Here is a 17,412-nt window from a genome sequence, read left to right on the forward strand (position 1 = left end):
TCTAATAGTAATGTAAAATTAACAAATTTACAGAAAGACCTGTGTGAAGGCCAACTTACAGAAGAGGCAATTAAAACTTTTCAGTCTGAAAAAACACCAGGGCTTGATGGTATACCAGTAGAGGTATATCAGACCTTTTTTGACATACTCAAATATACATTATTAGCGTGTTTTAATTACTTCTATAAAAATTGTAGACTTTCAGGTACTCAACAATGACTGATTTCATTACTACTAAAACAGGACCCAGGTGGTAAGTATAAAGATCTAGTCCATTTAATAAAACTGGAGGCCTCTTACACTTCAATGTTGTGATGTGAAAATCCTGGCAAAATGCATAGCACAATGAATAAAAAAGGTTTTACCAGATATTGTTCATCCTGATCAGACAGGTTTTCTACATGTATATTATCTCCAATATATCGTCCAACAATTACTTGAACCAATTGAACATTATGAAACATCAAAGATACCAGGCCTGGTCTTCAGAGCAGATTTTGAAAAGGCGTTTGATAAAGTATGACTAGAATTTATATATAAATGCCTGGATTACTTTAATTTCGGTGAATCTCTTATATAATGTGTTAAAGTTATGTACAGCAACCCCAGATGTAAAATAGTTTCTCAGAAAGTATTGAGAGGAGTAAAACAAGGCTGTCCGTTGTTTCCATATCTATTTATTGTGGCCATTGAAAGTAGATCCAACAAGAACATCAAGGGGTTAGAAATCCAGGGCATAAAAACAAGTGTCAATGTATGCCGATGACTCAAGTTTTTTTCTTAAGTCCACATTGTGGATCTCTGCACAGTCTCATTGAAGATCTTGATCACTTTTCTAGTCTCTCTGGATTAAAACCTAATTATGACAAGTGTCCATATTACGTATTGGATCATTCAAAAACAGTGTTTATGCTACCTTGTAGGTTACCAATAAAATGGGCAGATGGTGAAGTAGACATACTTGCTATTCACATCTCAAAAAAGATAAAAGAACTGACAAATCAATTTCAATAGAAAGTTAGCAAAAATAGATAAGATTCTGTAACCATGGAGAGGTAAATAGACAAGTATTTAAAAATCACATTGATTAACTCTTTGGTCCTATCACAGTTTACTTACTTACTAATGGCGCTGCCTACTCCAGACGACTAGTTTTTTAAATCATGAGCAAAAATATAAAATTTTCTTTGGAATGCTAAGCCAGACACGTGCCTATTTAACTTGTTTGCCTGCAATATATTAAAGATACAAATTGTCTGAAAGGAATTGGTATAAATAAATAAAAATTACCCGTTTCATTTGAGGACCAAAAAGTTGACAGCTGCGCCATACATGTTGCAAAATAAATGGGAAGAGATTTTCGATGTACCGATTCCATGGCACACGGTTTATGAACTGGTACAAAAAACTATACTTGATTCAACACTTCAAGTTTTTCAATGTAAATTATTATACAAAATTATTGCCACTAACACAATGCTATATATATGGGGCATACAACTAACTATCTCAGCTCTGTAGATTTTGCTGCGAAGAGACAGAATCACTAGATAATTTATTCTGTAGCATGTTTCTGGTCATAGGTTCAGGAATGGTTAAAAAATCACAACATTGACTTAAAATTAACCTTACAAATAGCAGTGTTGGGTGATTTGGAAAGCCAAATAATAATACTCGTAGGAAAGGTTTTCATCTTTAGCTCACAATCTGTGGATACTATACAATTTAGAAAGTTTCAAAATGTATGTAAAACATCACAGCTCAATTGAAAAATATATGACACATGGAAACCAAACAAGGGTGGTCTATGGTGATGGGCTGAGAGTGGCTGAGGGGTGGGATTAAAGAGCTTATGTTTAGTAATGTATTATGTGACTGCTTAATATAAAAGTACCATGTATGTATATGTAGCAGAAAAGCTGTAAAAAACAAACAAGATATGTGTCCTCCGAAGAGGGGGGTTGGTGGATGGGTTAATATAAAATACAAATCCAATTAAAGTGTTTAGGTCTCTTGACATGAGATTTCTATGAAACCCATTACTTTTTTCCTCCAAACAAGAACAAGCCCAGGGTCATGATCATTAGGACATGGAAAACATTTGAAAATGCTCTGCAACCGAAAACAATTAAGAGTGTTTCTTATTAGACAAGTCAAGGTAGTGACTGGTTTCAGTCAGTTTTCTTCCCTTTGGGGCCTAATGAACACACCCCAGGTTTTATGAGTTTGAAGGAAGCTTAAACACAGGACAAGCAGATGCCCTCCTCACCATTCCAGATGGTTCTCTACGAAGGCAGACATGGGGCTGATCTGGACGGTGTATGTGTCGTTGGCTGAGTACTCAAACAGGCCATAGTAGGGGTTGAACAGCTCCTGAGACAGCAGGAAGAAGAACTCTCTGGATGGCCCACTGTAGTCCAGCCTGATGGTGTGGGAAAAGAAGAGACCTGAGTTATGACAGTAGCAGACAAATAAAACAAACATTCGTTAACCTCTCTATAGCCCAAAAATGAGCAGTTTGTTCTTTAAAAGACGAGAGGGGGTTCCGTCTTGACACGTTCATTACTTTTTCAAAGTAACTGAATTGAATTCAGTAATCCTAAAGACATGTTATTTAATGTGTTCAGGTCAACAGAAGAAGCTTTGGTGTACCCCTCCTCTCCTATGAAGGTGATGTAGAGCTTATTCCTCTGTAGTTCCTTGCGTGAGTAGGCCATGACCTGGTTAAAGGTACCCTCCAACAGGTGGTCTCTCCGGACGATAAGCCTGGAACACAACAACATCATAGGATGCTCAGCAACACAGATATGGATATACAGTATAGTGCTAATTTGCATACACAACACTACCGTTTCTTAGAAACAGTAGGGTTCTATTCTGTAACTGTATTTGAAAAAGGTGTGCGTACTCATGTTAATGGACATTTTAGACTGCTTTCCTTACTTGATCTTTCCTGGGCCCTGGCCATAGCCTTTAGCCTCCAGTTTCCTGTAGAAGTTGCGTAGTTTGGCCTCAAAGTCTCTCCGGTACGGGGCAGGCGCTCTTGCTCTCGACATTCCTGTTGACAAGCACATTCAACTCCGTGACATGCAGTCCTCCAATGACATGAGACATTGATATAACACAAGTATAACCATATGTGACATGGTTTCTGACCAATTCTTGTGAATACATTTTCAACCCACTACGGCTCCGTTTGCCATTAGTGCCAACCCACCTGGAGAGTTCTGCGGTGAAGACCCTGGTGAACAACGTGGAGAGAAGCTGAAGCCAGGATGGAAGGAGGGAGGAACATAGGACATGATCTCCTCTTCAAACAAGCTGTAGGGACATCCAACAAGTGACAAACATGGAAATAATGACAATACTACAATGAAACATTCAGGGGGTAATATTAACAGTTGCCACCTACCTCAACAGTATCACCAGGTCTGCATCACATGCTAGTTTCTCCAGTCTTTGGGTGCCCTCTGTTCTGATGTAGTGGATCTTTTCCCTGCAAGCACACATGACACATGACATTCGAAACATACACTATAATATGGACTAGACTGGGTGTGTTCTATCAAACCTGACAGAATAAAATAACTTTATTTGGTTACACTTTACATTAGTGCCTTTACTACTGTGTAATTATAGTGTAACAAATGACTCCCTATTACACTATTTACACTGTACTTAGGGTTACTTCAGGGTATGGTTAGGGTTTCGGTAGAAGCTAGGGTTAGTGTTATAGTTTTGGTTGAAACTAGGGTTAGCGTTATGGTTTTGGTTGAGGCTAGGGTTAGTGTTAGGGTTTTGGTTGACGCTAGAGGTACGGTTTTGTTTGATGGGGGGTATTTAACCATAGGAAAATAGGGCAGTATATTCAAAATAATTTGTAGACACATTTTGGTTATAGTTGTAGGTAAAAGCATCTGGATCTCTCAAGGGGTTAGGGTTCGGCATGGGAACCAAGGGGTAGGACTCCTTGGTTTAGGGTAGGACTCAGGCCTCAGGAATGGTTAAGGTTAGGGTGCCAGAGAGGTTAAGGTTAGGATTAAGGTCTCTGGAGTGGTTCGGGTTAGAATAGTTCCAGACAACTTTCCTTTCAAAAGGAAAGACTGGCTGATGATAGCTACAAGACCTACATGTACAGTTGAAGTCGGAAGTTTACATAAACTTAGGTTGGAGTCATTAAAACTCCTTTTTCAACCACTCCACAAAAATCTTGTGAACAAACTATAGCTTTGGCAAGTCGGTTAGGACATCTACTTTGTGCATGACACAAGTCATTTTTCCAACAATTGTTTACAGACAGATTATTTCACTGTATCACAATTCCAGTGAGTTAGAAGCTTACATACACTAAGTTGACTGTGCCTTTAAACAGCTTGGAAAATTCCAGAAAATGGTGTCATGGCTTTAGAAGCTTCTGATAGGCTAATTGACATCATTTGAGTCAATTGAAGGTGTACCTGTGGATGTATTTCAAGGCCTACCTTCAAACTCAGTGCCTCTTTGCTTGACATCATGGGGAAAATCAAAAGAAATCAGCCAACACCTCAGGAAAAAAAATTGTAGACCTCCACAAGTCTGGTTCATCCTTGGGAGCAATTTCCAAACGCCTGAAGTTACCACATTCATCTGTACAAACAATAGTACGCAAGTATAAACACCATGGGACCACGCAGCTGTCATACCGCTCAGGTAGGAGACGCATTCTGTCTCCTAGAGATGAACGTTCTTTAGTGCGAAAAGTGCAAATCAATTCCAGAACAACAGCAAAGGACCTTGTGAAGATACTGGAGGAAACGGGTACAAAAGTATCTATATCCACAGTAAAACGAGTCCTATATCGTCATAACCTGAAAGGCCGCTCAGCAAGGAAGAAGCCATTGCTCCAAAACCGCCATAAAAAAGCCAGACTACAGTTTGCAACTGCACATGGGGACAAAGATCGTACTTTTTGGAGTAATGTCCTCTGGTCGGATGAAACAAAAATAGAACTGTTTAGCCATAATGGCCATCGTTATGTTTGGAGGAAAAAGGGGGAGGCTTGCAAGCCGAAGAACACCATCCCAACTGTGAAACACGGAAGTGGCAGCATCATGTTGTGCTATGCTGCAGGAGGGACTGGTGCACTTCACAAAATAGATGGCACATGAGGAAGGAAAATTATGTGGATATATTGAAGCAACATCTCAAGACATCAGTCAGGAAGTTAAAGCTTGGTCGCAAATGGGTCTTCCAAATGGACAATGACCCCAAGCATACTTCCAAAGTTGTGACAAAATGGCTTAAGGACAACAAAGTCAAGGTGTTGGAGTGGCCATCACAAAGCCCTGACCTCAATCCCATAGAACATTTGTGGGCAGAACTGAAAAAGCGTGTGCGAGCAAGGAGGCCTACAAACTTGACTCAGTTACATCAGCTCTGTCAGGAGGAATGGGCCAAAATTCACCCAACTTATTGTGGGAAGCTTGTGGAAGGCTACCCAAGACGTTTGACCCAAGTTAAACAATTTTAAAGGCAATGCTACCAAATACTAATTGAGTGTATGTAAACTTCTGACCCACTGGGAATGTAATGAAAGAAATAAAAGCTGAAATAAATAATTCTCTCTACTATTATTCTGACATTTCACATTCTTAAAATAAAGTGGTGATCCTAACTGACCTAAAACAGGGCATTTTTACTTGGATTAAATGTCAGGAATTGTGAAAAACTGAGTATAAATGTATTTGGCTAAGGTGTATGTAAACTTCCAACTTCAACTGTATAGTTAGAAACACACCAACATATATGAAATAAGAATAATGAATCCGAAGGGCTCTCAAATTGAGGGAATATGTGAGATGGGGAATAAGTGCAAATCATAAGTAAAATTCCCAAAATAGGGAGAAACAAATAAATTCCTATAAATATTCATTCAAATTGAAACTAAAGTAAGCCTATGAGGAATTATTTCCATCACACAATTTCTAACAAACCCACACAAAAGTAATCAGAGGTAAAGAGAATTCTACAGGAATCCAGACAATAAATAATAATGATTATGACAAGTACAATAGATCTGTAGCTTTATCCTAAATCAATTCAGAAATCCCAGTGGAGACTTCAAGTCTAAAGCAGCCACAGGATGGAGACAAATTACTGTGTGGCTTTTTACTTCTCATTGAGGCCTAGAGCCGGGCTGCCCAACCCTCTTCCTGAAGATCTACTGTCCAGTAGGTTTTCAGTCCAACCCTAATTTAGAGTATCTGATTCAGCTAGTTATGGTCTTGTTGAGCAGCTAATTAGTAGAATCAGGTGTGATAAATTAGGGTTGGACTGAAAACCCAGTATCTAATGGGACTACAGTCGTGGCCAAAAGTTTTGAGAATGACACAAATAGTCAGTTTGCTGCTTCAGTGTCTTTAGATATTTTTGTCAGATGTTACTATGGAATAATGAAGTATAATTACAAGCATTTCATAAGTGTCAAAGGCTTTTATTGACAATTACATGAAGTTGATGCAAAGAGTCAATATTTGCAGTGTTGACCCTTCTTTTTCAAGACCTCTGCAATCTGCCCTGGCATGCTGTCAATTAACTTCTGGGCCACATTCTGACTGATGACAGCCCATTCTTGCATAATCAATGCTTGGAGTTTGTCAGAATTTGTGGGTTTTTGTTTGTCCACCCGCCTCTTGAGGATTGACCACAAGTTCTCAATGGGATTAAGGTCTGGGGAGTTTCCTGACCATGGACCCAAAATATCGATGTTTTGTTCCCCGAGCCACTTAGTTATCACTTTTGCCTTATGGCAAGGTGCTCCATCATGCTGGAAAAGGCATTGTTCGTCACCAAACTGTTCCTGGATGGTTGGGAGAAGTTGCTCTCGGAGGATGTGTTGGTACCATTCTTTATTCATGGCTGTGTTCTTAGGCAAAATTGTGAGTGAGCCCACTCCCTTGGCTGAGAAGCAACCCCACACATGAATGGTCTCAGGATGCTTTACTGTTGGCATGACACAGGACTGATGGTAGCGCTCACCTTGTCTTTTCCGGACAAGCTTTTTTCCGGATGCCCCACACATTTGGAAAGGGGATTCATCAGAGAAAATAACTTCACCCCAGTCCTCAGCAGTCCAATCCCCGTACCTCTTGCAGAATATCAGTCTGTCCCTAATGTTTTCCCTGGAGAGAAGTGGCTTCTTTGCTGCCGTTTTTGACACCAGGCCATCCTCAAAGTCTTTGCCTCAGTGTGCGTGCAGATGCACTCACACCTGCCTGCTGTCATTCCTGAGCAAGCTCTGTACTGGTGGTGCCCCGATCTCGCAGCTGAATCAACTTTAGTAGACGGTCCTGGCGCTTGCTGAACTTTCTTGGGCGTCGTGAAGCCTTCTTCACAACAATTGAACCGCTCTCCTTGAAGTTCTTGATGATCCGATAAATGGTTGATTTAGGTGCAATCTTACTGGCAGCAATATCCTTGCCTGTGAAGCCCTTTTTGTGCAAAGCAATGATGACGGCACGTGTTTCCTTCCATGATTGACAGAGGAGGAATAATGATTCCAAGCACCACCCTCCTTTTGAAGCTTCCAGTCTGTTATTCGAACTCAATCAGCATGACAGATTGATCTCCAGTCTTGTCCTCGTCAACACTCACACCTGTGTTAACGAGAGAATCACTGACATGATGTCAGCTGGTCCTTTTGTGGCAGGGCAGAAATGCAGTGAAAATGTTTTGTTGGGTATTCAGATCATTTGCATGGCAAATAGGGACTTTGCAATTAATTGCAATTCATCTGATCACTCTTCATAACATTCTGGAGTATATGCAAATTGCCATCATACAAACTGAGGCAGCAGACTTTGAAAATTAATATTTGTGTCATTCTCAACTTTTGGCCACGACTGTACATGCCTGATTGGGGCCCCCAAACCCGAAGGCCTATTGGACAGAAACTTTTTTGGGGTAAAATGCTTATTCTGTACCAGTTTCTTCTTAGACAGGCTTGAATGGACTAGATGTCCTTCAAGTTCTTATTCCTCCTATAGGCTGAGATTACCCTGAAATATTTCAAGGCCTCACAATCATTCTGGGCCTGTTGAAAATTAGATTTAAGTTCAAAGTGGAACCCCTCCAGAGCCTGAGAATAAGTCCCCACAAATGGAACCACGGGGCGGTTATCCTTCTCTACCTTATATGCTCCATGGGTCTGGAAGATCTGATTTACCTCAGTCTTAACCTCTCTTATGAACTGCCTAGAGTAGCCCATGGGCCTTAAGGCTGAGAAGAGTATTCTTGTGGCCTCCTCTATTTCCCCAGGGAAACTACACATTCTGTGGAAATGTATAAGTTGTGATTTGATCAACCCACTTTGTGTGTTTTGCATGGAAACTACATTTGTGAAGGAGGGCATGTCTATTTGTTTCCTTAAAGAAAACTTTAGTTGCCAATTGTTTGGTTTCTCCCCCCTTTTGAATGAAAAATACCTGTGGATCTAGAAATTCAAAAAAAATTGTATTGCAAATTATGTGTAATGGTGATTGCTAAGTGATGTGAATTCAAAATGTTTAAGAATTCCATGAATTCAGAGATGGAGCCTCCTCACAGTCCAAAAATACCATCCAGATACCTAAGGTGCAGCAATGGTAAGGTCTTACATTTAAGGAAAGCAGTTTCTTCCCAAAAACTCATTTGCAAAACTTGGGGAGAATGTCTTTCCCATGTCTGTACCATGTATCTGGAGGTAGTACTTCCCATTGAAAGTAATTTCTGGTGAGGCTCAACTCCAACAAATCCAAGATAACCCTATCCGGTCTACTGGGGTCAGGATACCTCTGCAAGGCATTTGCAACTGCCTGTAGATCTAATTTGGTATCAATGTTTGTGTACAGAGAATTAATATCAATGGAGAATAAAAAACATTTATTGGTATCTTTGCCTGTTGACAAATTCACAAGTATCCTTAACATAGCTATTATTTTATTTATTTTTTATTTTACCTTAATTTAACTAGGCAAGTCAGTTAAGAACAAATTGTTATTTTAAATTACGGTCTAGGAACAGTGGGTTAACTGCCTTGTTCAGGGGCAGACTGACAGAGTTTTACCTTGTCGGCTCGGGGATTCAATCTTGCAAACTTTCGGTTACTAGCCCAGCGCTCTAACCACTAGGCTACCTGCTGCCCAAGGCAATACAGTTTATTTGGATTTCATGTAATGGACATACACAAAATAGTCCAAATTGGTGAGGTGAAAATAAAAAAATAACTTGTTTAAAAAAAATAAAAAAAAAATGGAAAAGTGGTGCGTGCATATGTATTCACCCCCTTTGCTATGAAGCCAGTAAATAAGATCTGGTGCAACCAAATACCTTCAGAAGTCACATAATTAGTTAAATAAAGTCCACCTGTGTGCAATCTAAGTGTCACATGATCTGTCACATGATCTCAGTATATATACACCTGTTCTGAAAGGCCCCAGAGTCTGCAACACCACTAAGCAAGGGGCACCACCAAGCAAGCGGCACTATGAAGACCAAGGCGCTCTCCAAACCGGTCCGAGACAAAGTTGTGAAAAAGAACAGGCCAGGGTTGTAAAAAAAGGGTTATAAAAAAATATTAGAGACTTTGAACATCCCACAGAGCACCATTAAATCCATTATTTAAAAAAAAAATGGAAAGAATATGGCACCACAACAAACCTGCCAAGAGAGGGCTGCCCACCAAATTTCAGGGACCAGGCAAGGAGGGCATTAATCAGAGAGGCAACAAAGAGACCAAAGATAACCCTGAAGGAGCTGCAAAGCTCCACAGCGGAGATTGGAGTATCTGTCCATAGGACCACTTTAAGCTGTACACTCCACAGAACTGGGCTTTATCTGAAGAGTGGCCAGAAAAAAATAAGCAAACATGTTTGATGTTTGCCAAAAGGCATGTGGGAGACTCCCCAAACATATGGAAGAAGATACTCTGGTCAGATGAGACAAAAATGTTGCTTTTTGGCCATAAAGGAAAACACTATGTCTGGTTGCAAACCCAACACTTCTCATCACCCTGAGAACGCCATTCCCACAGTGAAGCATGGTGGTGTCAGCATCATGCTGTGGGGATGTTTTTCATGAGCATGGACTGGGAAACTGGTCAGAATTGAAGGAATGATGGATGGCGCTAAATTCTTGAGGGAAACCTGTTTGTCTTCCAGAGATTTGAGACTGGGACAGAGGTTCAGCAGGACAATGACCCTAAGCATACTGCTAAAGCAACACTCGAGTGCTTTAAGGGGAAACATTTAAATGTCTTGGAATGGCCTAGTCAAAGCCCAGACCGCAATCCAATTGAGAATCTGTGGTATGACTTAGATTGCTGTACACCAGCGGAACCCATCCAACTTGAAGGAGCTGGAGCAGTTTTGCCTTGAAGAATGGGCAAAAATCCCAGTGGCTAGATGTGCCAAGCTTATAGAGACATACACCAAGAGACTTTCAGCTGTAATTGCTGCAAAAGGTGGCTCTACAAAGTATTGACTTTGGGGGGTGAATAGTTATGCACGCTCAAGTTTTCAATTTTTTGGTCTTATTTCTTGTTTGTTTCACAAAAAAATATTTTGCATCTTCAAAGTGGTAGGCATGTTGTGTAAATCAAATGATACAAATCCCCCAAAATCCATTTGAATTCCAGGTTGTAAGGCAACAAAATAGGAAAAATGCCAAGGGGGGTGAATACTTTCGCAAGCCACTGTACAATAAGACTCTGAGCCACAATCACTTGCTATTGGTCTACCGCAGGGAACTTGGGGGAGAACCGTCCACGTCTAAAGAGATCTATATATTTTAGGTAGTAAGTAAAACTGCATAGGTTTTGGAGAATCTGGCCCAAAAAGGTAGACCATCTGTTTATCTGTAATATACTTATTATCTCCCGGATTAGTCTTTGTGTTTCCAGTTGTGTTGAGTGGAGCAATGGGACATAGTTTGACATTATCTAATTGTCTATTAGCTTCAAGAAGATATTGCATTTTATCCATTATAACAATCTGAGACCCGTTATTTGCTGGTGTAATCCACAATATTCTGATTGCTGCTCAATGTTTTTAGAGCTTGATTCTGTTGCTTTGTAAGGTTAAACGTATGTACAGGTCTGGGTCTGAATTCTGAAAAGGAATCCACATCCCTTTGTATAAGTATGTGTATAGGTTCTGACACTGACTCTGTCGTGGCAGAATCAGATTTAGCTAAGTAACATAGATAGATAAGATGTTATTTTCTTATATGCTTGTGAGATACTTGTCATTAGAATCTTCTGAGCTAGGGATTGGTAACTTGGGGCCAGAGAGGGGAGAGGTCAGGCTTGTCTTCATAAGTCAATGTATCTGTTAAACCATGTGGTACTAAGTAGAATATCAGAAGGGGAGGAGGACAGAGTGGAACGTTGGTTTCTTATGGGAACGTTGTTTGTAACTATTCCTAAACCATGGGATGGAGTTATTAATTGGGGAACCAGTTAGTTATCTCATACAATGTCTGTACGCCAGTCACTCCCTACTTTTCTCATAGGGGGAAGGAGTTTGGCCGTGTTTGGAACCATTGTATGTCCCCTCTGAGGTTGCCCTTATCTTGACCTAGTATTTGACCTAAGGGGCTCACTGTCTGATTTTGAGTTTGTCCAGGTTTGGGAGTATTTAGAAATGACAATTGATATATGCCATTGGATGAGGTAATGTTTTGGTAGACAGTGAAGTATCAAGCATGAGATTTAAACCTTGTCTTGGGAGATCAAACTGAACGATGATTTATAGCTGATGCTGTCTAGCGATAGGATACTCCTCTTTCGGGTAAAGGATTCTTTGTAAGTTGAGAGGGGTGTATCTTGGCTATAAATGAAACTAAGAATTGTTTCATAAGGACTCTCAGAGAATTCATTTATAGACACTGAATTGATCTGAGAGTCATTAAAGGGCTTTGGTGAAGCTTGTATATATATATTAAAGATGGAATATATAATTTAACTCTGACTTGTGTGTGGTTGGCTCTCTCTCTCTCTTTATTGAGTAATACAGGAAATTTCCACGACATTTGGCGTCACGAACAGGATGTGAATCTTCACTCGGTGACCGTTCCTGATGATCTAGGTAAATAAATCGTGCACGAGGGATCCCTCAAACGTGGGATCTCAGGGAAACCACACTTTGGGAACGAAGCAGATGGACCAACCTTTGATCTGAGAGGCAGCGAGCCGAGTGGATACCACATCTCGAACTTAGTTTTTTTTTGAGAAAGAGGTGAGCGACCCACACACACTTGAAGTCGAGTTTTTAGATAAGCCTCTGTTACGTGGGCTCTGAGTGTATTCCTTTGAAAGAGAGGGTACCTTGGAGGCGTAAACAGGGCCGAGTCAGAGGAGAGTAATCTGAAAGTTTGCAGACTCAAAGAATACTCTGCTATTGTTCGGTTGCGGGCGACTAGATCCATTCCGACACTGAATTGATCACAGTGGGGATTGGTGCAGTCTGTGGGGGTGAGGGGCCAGGGTGACTGTGTGTTCTGTGTGAAACATGGTACTTGGTGAAGCCCTATTGGGAGAAGGACCTCATTCTGTGTGTCTGTGTGACTGTCTAAGTGACCCTCAGAAGTGGTGAATTCCAATTATTTTAAATGTGCTAGCCAGGTATGCCCTGGGTTACTCTGTGTGAGTATTTTGTTTATATCACTAGGTAATATTTGTATAACGTTCTGTGTGAGCGGGTTAGGGTTACTCTGTGTGAGTATTTTGTTTATATCACTAGGTAATATTTGTATACCGTTCTGTGTGAGCGGGTTAGGTTGACTCTGTGTGGGTAACCTTTTAATTATGTTCTGTGTGAACATTGGACCAGTTCTGTGTGAACATCTGACCAATCCTATGTGGATCTTTAAAGTTATATGTGAGTACCTAAGCATTTATTACGTTTTATATGGGTTCTGTGAATATTTGAAATTGTATGTGTGTATAATTGATTACTAGAGATTTGATAAAGTAATGCTGAGACTAAAATTTGATACAATTTAAACCACCCATTCGTAGACGTACGGAGGGTTTTGAGTTGGTATCTTTAATGGATAATTTGATAAAGATAAGGTTTTAAGCACTATTAAACTAGTCTAAAAAATCTGGGCAATTGAGTTTTAGAAACTGATTAGAGTGTCCACTTTTGGTTATTTTACCCTAACGATGGAACTATAAAACGTTTATTGGATTATCTCCATCTGGGTACAACATTTGAAATAAAACTGCCCTTCAGGTATGTAAATGTTTTGTTTTTTTTCCTCCCAGTATGAGAGGAGTTGTGGGTTTTTATTAAATAAACGGGTTTCAATAAAATAGAGCGAATTAGAATGGAATCTCTACGTAATTTATAATGTCGTACAAAGCCTAAGGTTTCCATCAAACTAATTATCATTGCGTGATTAATGTGATGTAGTAAAGTAACGTTGCCTGAGTAAACATAATCTACTTTTTTATTAAAATGCGCACGATCTGTTTCTTAGTCTATAAATGTCGATTTTATTCTTTGACTGCTAATCTATTAATTTGGCATGGGAGAATCATAGCTGGAATAACGCTTGGACCTTTATTTAGGGTAATTTTTCTGGGAAGTGTCTTGATTTTACGAATACGGACAATTGTAAAGTAGGTTTATATTGCTGAGAGTCATAGTCATTCATATAGCATTGGTGGTTCAGTGGTTAAAATAGCTGCCTTCTGAACTGGAGATCCGAGTTCGTTTCCCGGCAAACGCTCTGTCTTAAAATCAGAGTTTTTGATTGTAATTCAACTATTTGTATGTTTTGCATGGAGAGATGCGGTTGCTAGTGTTTGTATAAGATATAAACTGAACGTTTTAAAAGCTTGTTTGGTTCAAATTGGAAGAAGGGATAAATTGAAGTTTTTAATAGATTGTTAAAGTTAAATTGATAGACTAATTAATTCAAAATAGAAGCGAATTTCGATGCAAGACGGTGTCTGTTGCCTAAATTAAAGTAATTATAAATAATAGCGGAGAGATAATGGCGATAGAGAAATGGCCACCGAAATGTTTTTCAGTCTTATGAATTGACTGACATATGTTATAAATTTAGCGGTATGTGTTATTGTTAAAGTCTTGGATAAGTGATAAGTGGAAGGAGAAGAGAAAGTGGTAAAGTCTGGTTTTAATCTTACGATAAGAGGTAAGAGAAAAACGTTGTTGGCAGAGGGGTATATTTGCCCAACAGAAAGAAAGAAATATAGGATATGTTAAGCTGAAAGTGATTTAGGTGTGAGTATTGAAACATTGTGATAATGTATTCTGATGGTTATTGATTATTGGTTTGATTGTTTAGTTAACACCAGTGAATTTGAGCAGGAAAGTTAATGTATTCTAACATTATAATCTGTTTCCAGTACGTGGAACCAGGTTTAATCGGTAAAGGAGTAGGTTCTATTTTAAAGAGACAGTGCATCATTAATCACAGTTGTGTGTGTCTAATGGCAGGGTTCCAGACATGGGAAGCTCTCACACTGAAAGCAGATTGACTAAAAAGGTACTTTTTAGAAGTTAATATTTCTCCTGGCGGATCTTGTGGATCTGTTGCAATAAGGTTTGGGTTTTCTGTTTAATAAAATACTGAGAGAGAGGAAGCCTGGACATTTAGAATCATAGGATTTTTTCCAACACAGGAGTTTATGCTTTCTATAGCTATTGGGTTTTCTATCAAGTTTGAGATGTAAACACAGAAGACTGAATGGGTATTAATGTTGAAATAGCAAGCTTGGCCCATACTAGTAAGGTAGTATGTTAAGTGGGGGAGTATTATAGATTTTAATTATAGTTTTGTTACCTCTATAGTCAAAACAATGTCATATGTTTTGGAAAATTAGCTAGGTTGAATTTGGTTATTTGAGTTATTTTTTTAAAGAGAGGTTGGAATCAAGTATGATGCCTTGGTACTTAAAATCAGATACCACTGGGAGCTTTTTCCCTGATACATAGACATCTGTCTAAGGAATAAGTTTATTTTTTTTTGAGGAACAAGCAGACTGTGTTTTTTAATTGTTTTATTGAGATGTTAACATGAGTCTGGAAAAGTTTGTCATCTGAACCATAATAGTAGTGAGTTCTGGTGTAGTTTGTTGTTTGTTATTTGCATGAATTTATCACTGTATTATCTGCATACTTTGGAACTTCAGACCCTGTTTAGACAGAAGGAAGATCATTGATGTAGGAACTGAACAGTATTGACCTTTGGGGAATGACCTTGTGGATATGAGTGGAAAAAAAGTTAGTTTTGAGTTTTACGCTGATAAGACAGCGCCAACTTTTGAAAGATTTTAGATTTGTTAAAAAGATCAGGATAGTTTTGACTAAACATATCAGCAGGTTGAAATGATTAGATGGCTGATTAAAGGGGTTATGGGTTTGTTTATTTGTTTAATGTTTATTGTTGATTTTAGGTGTTGATGTTACTTAATTAAACATTGTATGATCTGATGTGTTTAAATAGGATTCTTTCTTCCGGAACGGATGGAAGTTATCTAAAATATGTAAGTTGGAGGAGCCATGGGAGAAAACGTCTACATTTTTATTAAATGCCTGGGATTAAATTACTGATTTCTTACGCTGAGAAATGTACTACATTTGCGACAGAGGAAAAATGATTGCATTTAGATAGTAATGATATCAGGATAATTGTATCTAAGGATAGCATGTTTACTTAAGCATACATATACATTGGTGTAGATTAAAATGTATGATTAATGATTTGAGGTACAGTGGAATTATCATTAGGTTTGGTTTATAGTTCACTTTTGAGTTTCTGAATCGATGTAGTGTAATGAATACTAACAAAGTGTTTTGTGTTTTTCTGGGAAAATGGGTGTTTCATTGTCTCTCTTTGAAATGTTGCCTGGGACTATAATCTTGGGGAGAGTGAGTGATAGAGGCCGTAAACTACCAAATTGAAAAGGGCCTGGAAGTTTTTGTGTGTTTTTACCTTAAGGTTTGCAAATTGCACACACACAAAACATTTGTTATGACTATTTGTTGGTGTTTATAAAAAATACTATGTTTGATTTGTTTTAAAACATTTCCTTTGGGTTTGGTGAGTGGTTAATTTGTGTTAGTGCTAAAGTATCTTAAAGGGGCACGCACGCACATGGAATTTTTATGAGTTTTTTATTTTCTGAGTTTTAATTAAACATCTGATTTCTTTTGATAAAGGAATGTTCTGGAATACAACATGTAGGAAAGGTTTGGCTATTTTTGTAAATTGTCTAATATAGTAAAAAATAAAAAATATTTTTTTATATTAACTTATTAGAAGGGTTTGTATGATTTATGACCTTTATCATGACTTTCCGTTGTGGCTTGATCACCCTCATTGGAAAGCCATTTGAATAATGATTTTATGGTCATTTGTAATATGATTTCAAGGTAATTTGTGTAATTGAAAAATATAGTTCTTAGCCATATTAACTAAGGCTGGTTTTAATTATATTTTCCTATGACCATATGGGTTAAAATCATTTTTCTTTGTGGAGTTTTTCAGAGTAGTGAGTTTAATTTGATTAGGTTATTTGAAATTGTGTTTTATCTTTTGTAGTGTTGTTTTATACATTACTCTCATGGAGAGTTATGTGTTAAAAAAGTGGGGGAGGATTCAGTTCTTTGAGGTTTTGGATTGAAGTTTAAATACACCTTGAGTGATATGTGAAGGAGTGTATTGTATTGTTGTTGTGTTTGTTTTGTTCTATTCCCGAGGGGATATAGGTCTAACTTCCTGATCCTTTGGCTCTACGATGGAGTTGACAGTGTGATGGGGAGTATAAGCCAATTTGAAAGAATAGTTTCAATAGAATGTGTGGATATTCTCTTTGAAATATGTTTAGAATTGTATTAAGAATAATTGGTAAAAGTAAAAATGTATCATGTAGTTAATGAACTGAACTAAACTGGTGTTCTGATCTGTTCTTTCGAGGTTATCATGAAAAGTGACATCAGATGGTATCTTAATGCATGGAAGAGATAATTGGACCGAACAGTGTGTGTACCTCAAAACCCCCTCTAACTGGCTGAAGAAGAGTGACAAAGGCGTTGAAAAAAGGCCCTGTCTGGACCACTTCTACCGGGTGAAAGGAACCAAGCCAGATATCGGTGTACAGTATCCGATCTAAGCTATCAACTGCTTTTCTCATGATGTTTCTCTCAGGAGTGTGAGAGGAGTCACAGTGGGCATGGAGAGAGATCTGTTCTAAACTTTTCTTATGTTGCTGGTATATTGGTTGACGAATGGAAAATACATAATGAGTGGTAAAGGTGAGACATTGAAATTGGGACATTATCATGGGCCATCCACTTTGAACTGTAAAGTTATCTGAAGAAGAACGAAAAGGACGCCAGAAGAATCAGTGCCTGAAGGAGGGGG

At 38.7% G+C, this 17,412-nt stretch overlaps 1 protein-coding gene across 1 annotated transcript in view; it reads right to left on the bottom strand.

Moving 5' to 3' along the window:
* The window catches only part of LOC120019829 (E3 ubiquitin-protein ligase HECW1-like), a 67,041-nt gene that overhangs the window by 16,083 nt on the left and 33,546 nt on the right, over positions 1 to 17,412 (bottom strand). The window contains exons 18-22 of the mRNA XM_038963243.1: positions 3,413 to 3,496; positions 3,218 to 3,321; positions 2,944 to 3,058; positions 2,653 to 2,766; positions 2,270 to 2,422 (exon numbers count right to left, since the gene is read on the bottom strand). Coding sequence (XP_038819171.1) covers positions 2,270 to 2,422; positions 2,653 to 2,766; positions 2,944 to 3,058; positions 3,218 to 3,321; positions 3,413 to 3,496 — 570 coding nt within the window. The remainder of the gene's footprint in view (positions 1 to 2,269; positions 2,423 to 2,652; positions 2,767 to 2,943; positions 3,059 to 3,217; positions 3,322 to 3,412; positions 3,497 to 17,412) is intronic.

This window comes from Salvelinus namaycush, chromosome 25 (assembly GCF_016432855.1).
Source record: "Salvelinus namaycush isolate Seneca chromosome 25, SaNama_1.0, whole genome shotgun sequence".
NCBI lineage: Eukaryota > Metazoa > Chordata > Actinopteri > Salmoniformes > Salmonidae > Salvelinus > Salvelinus namaycush.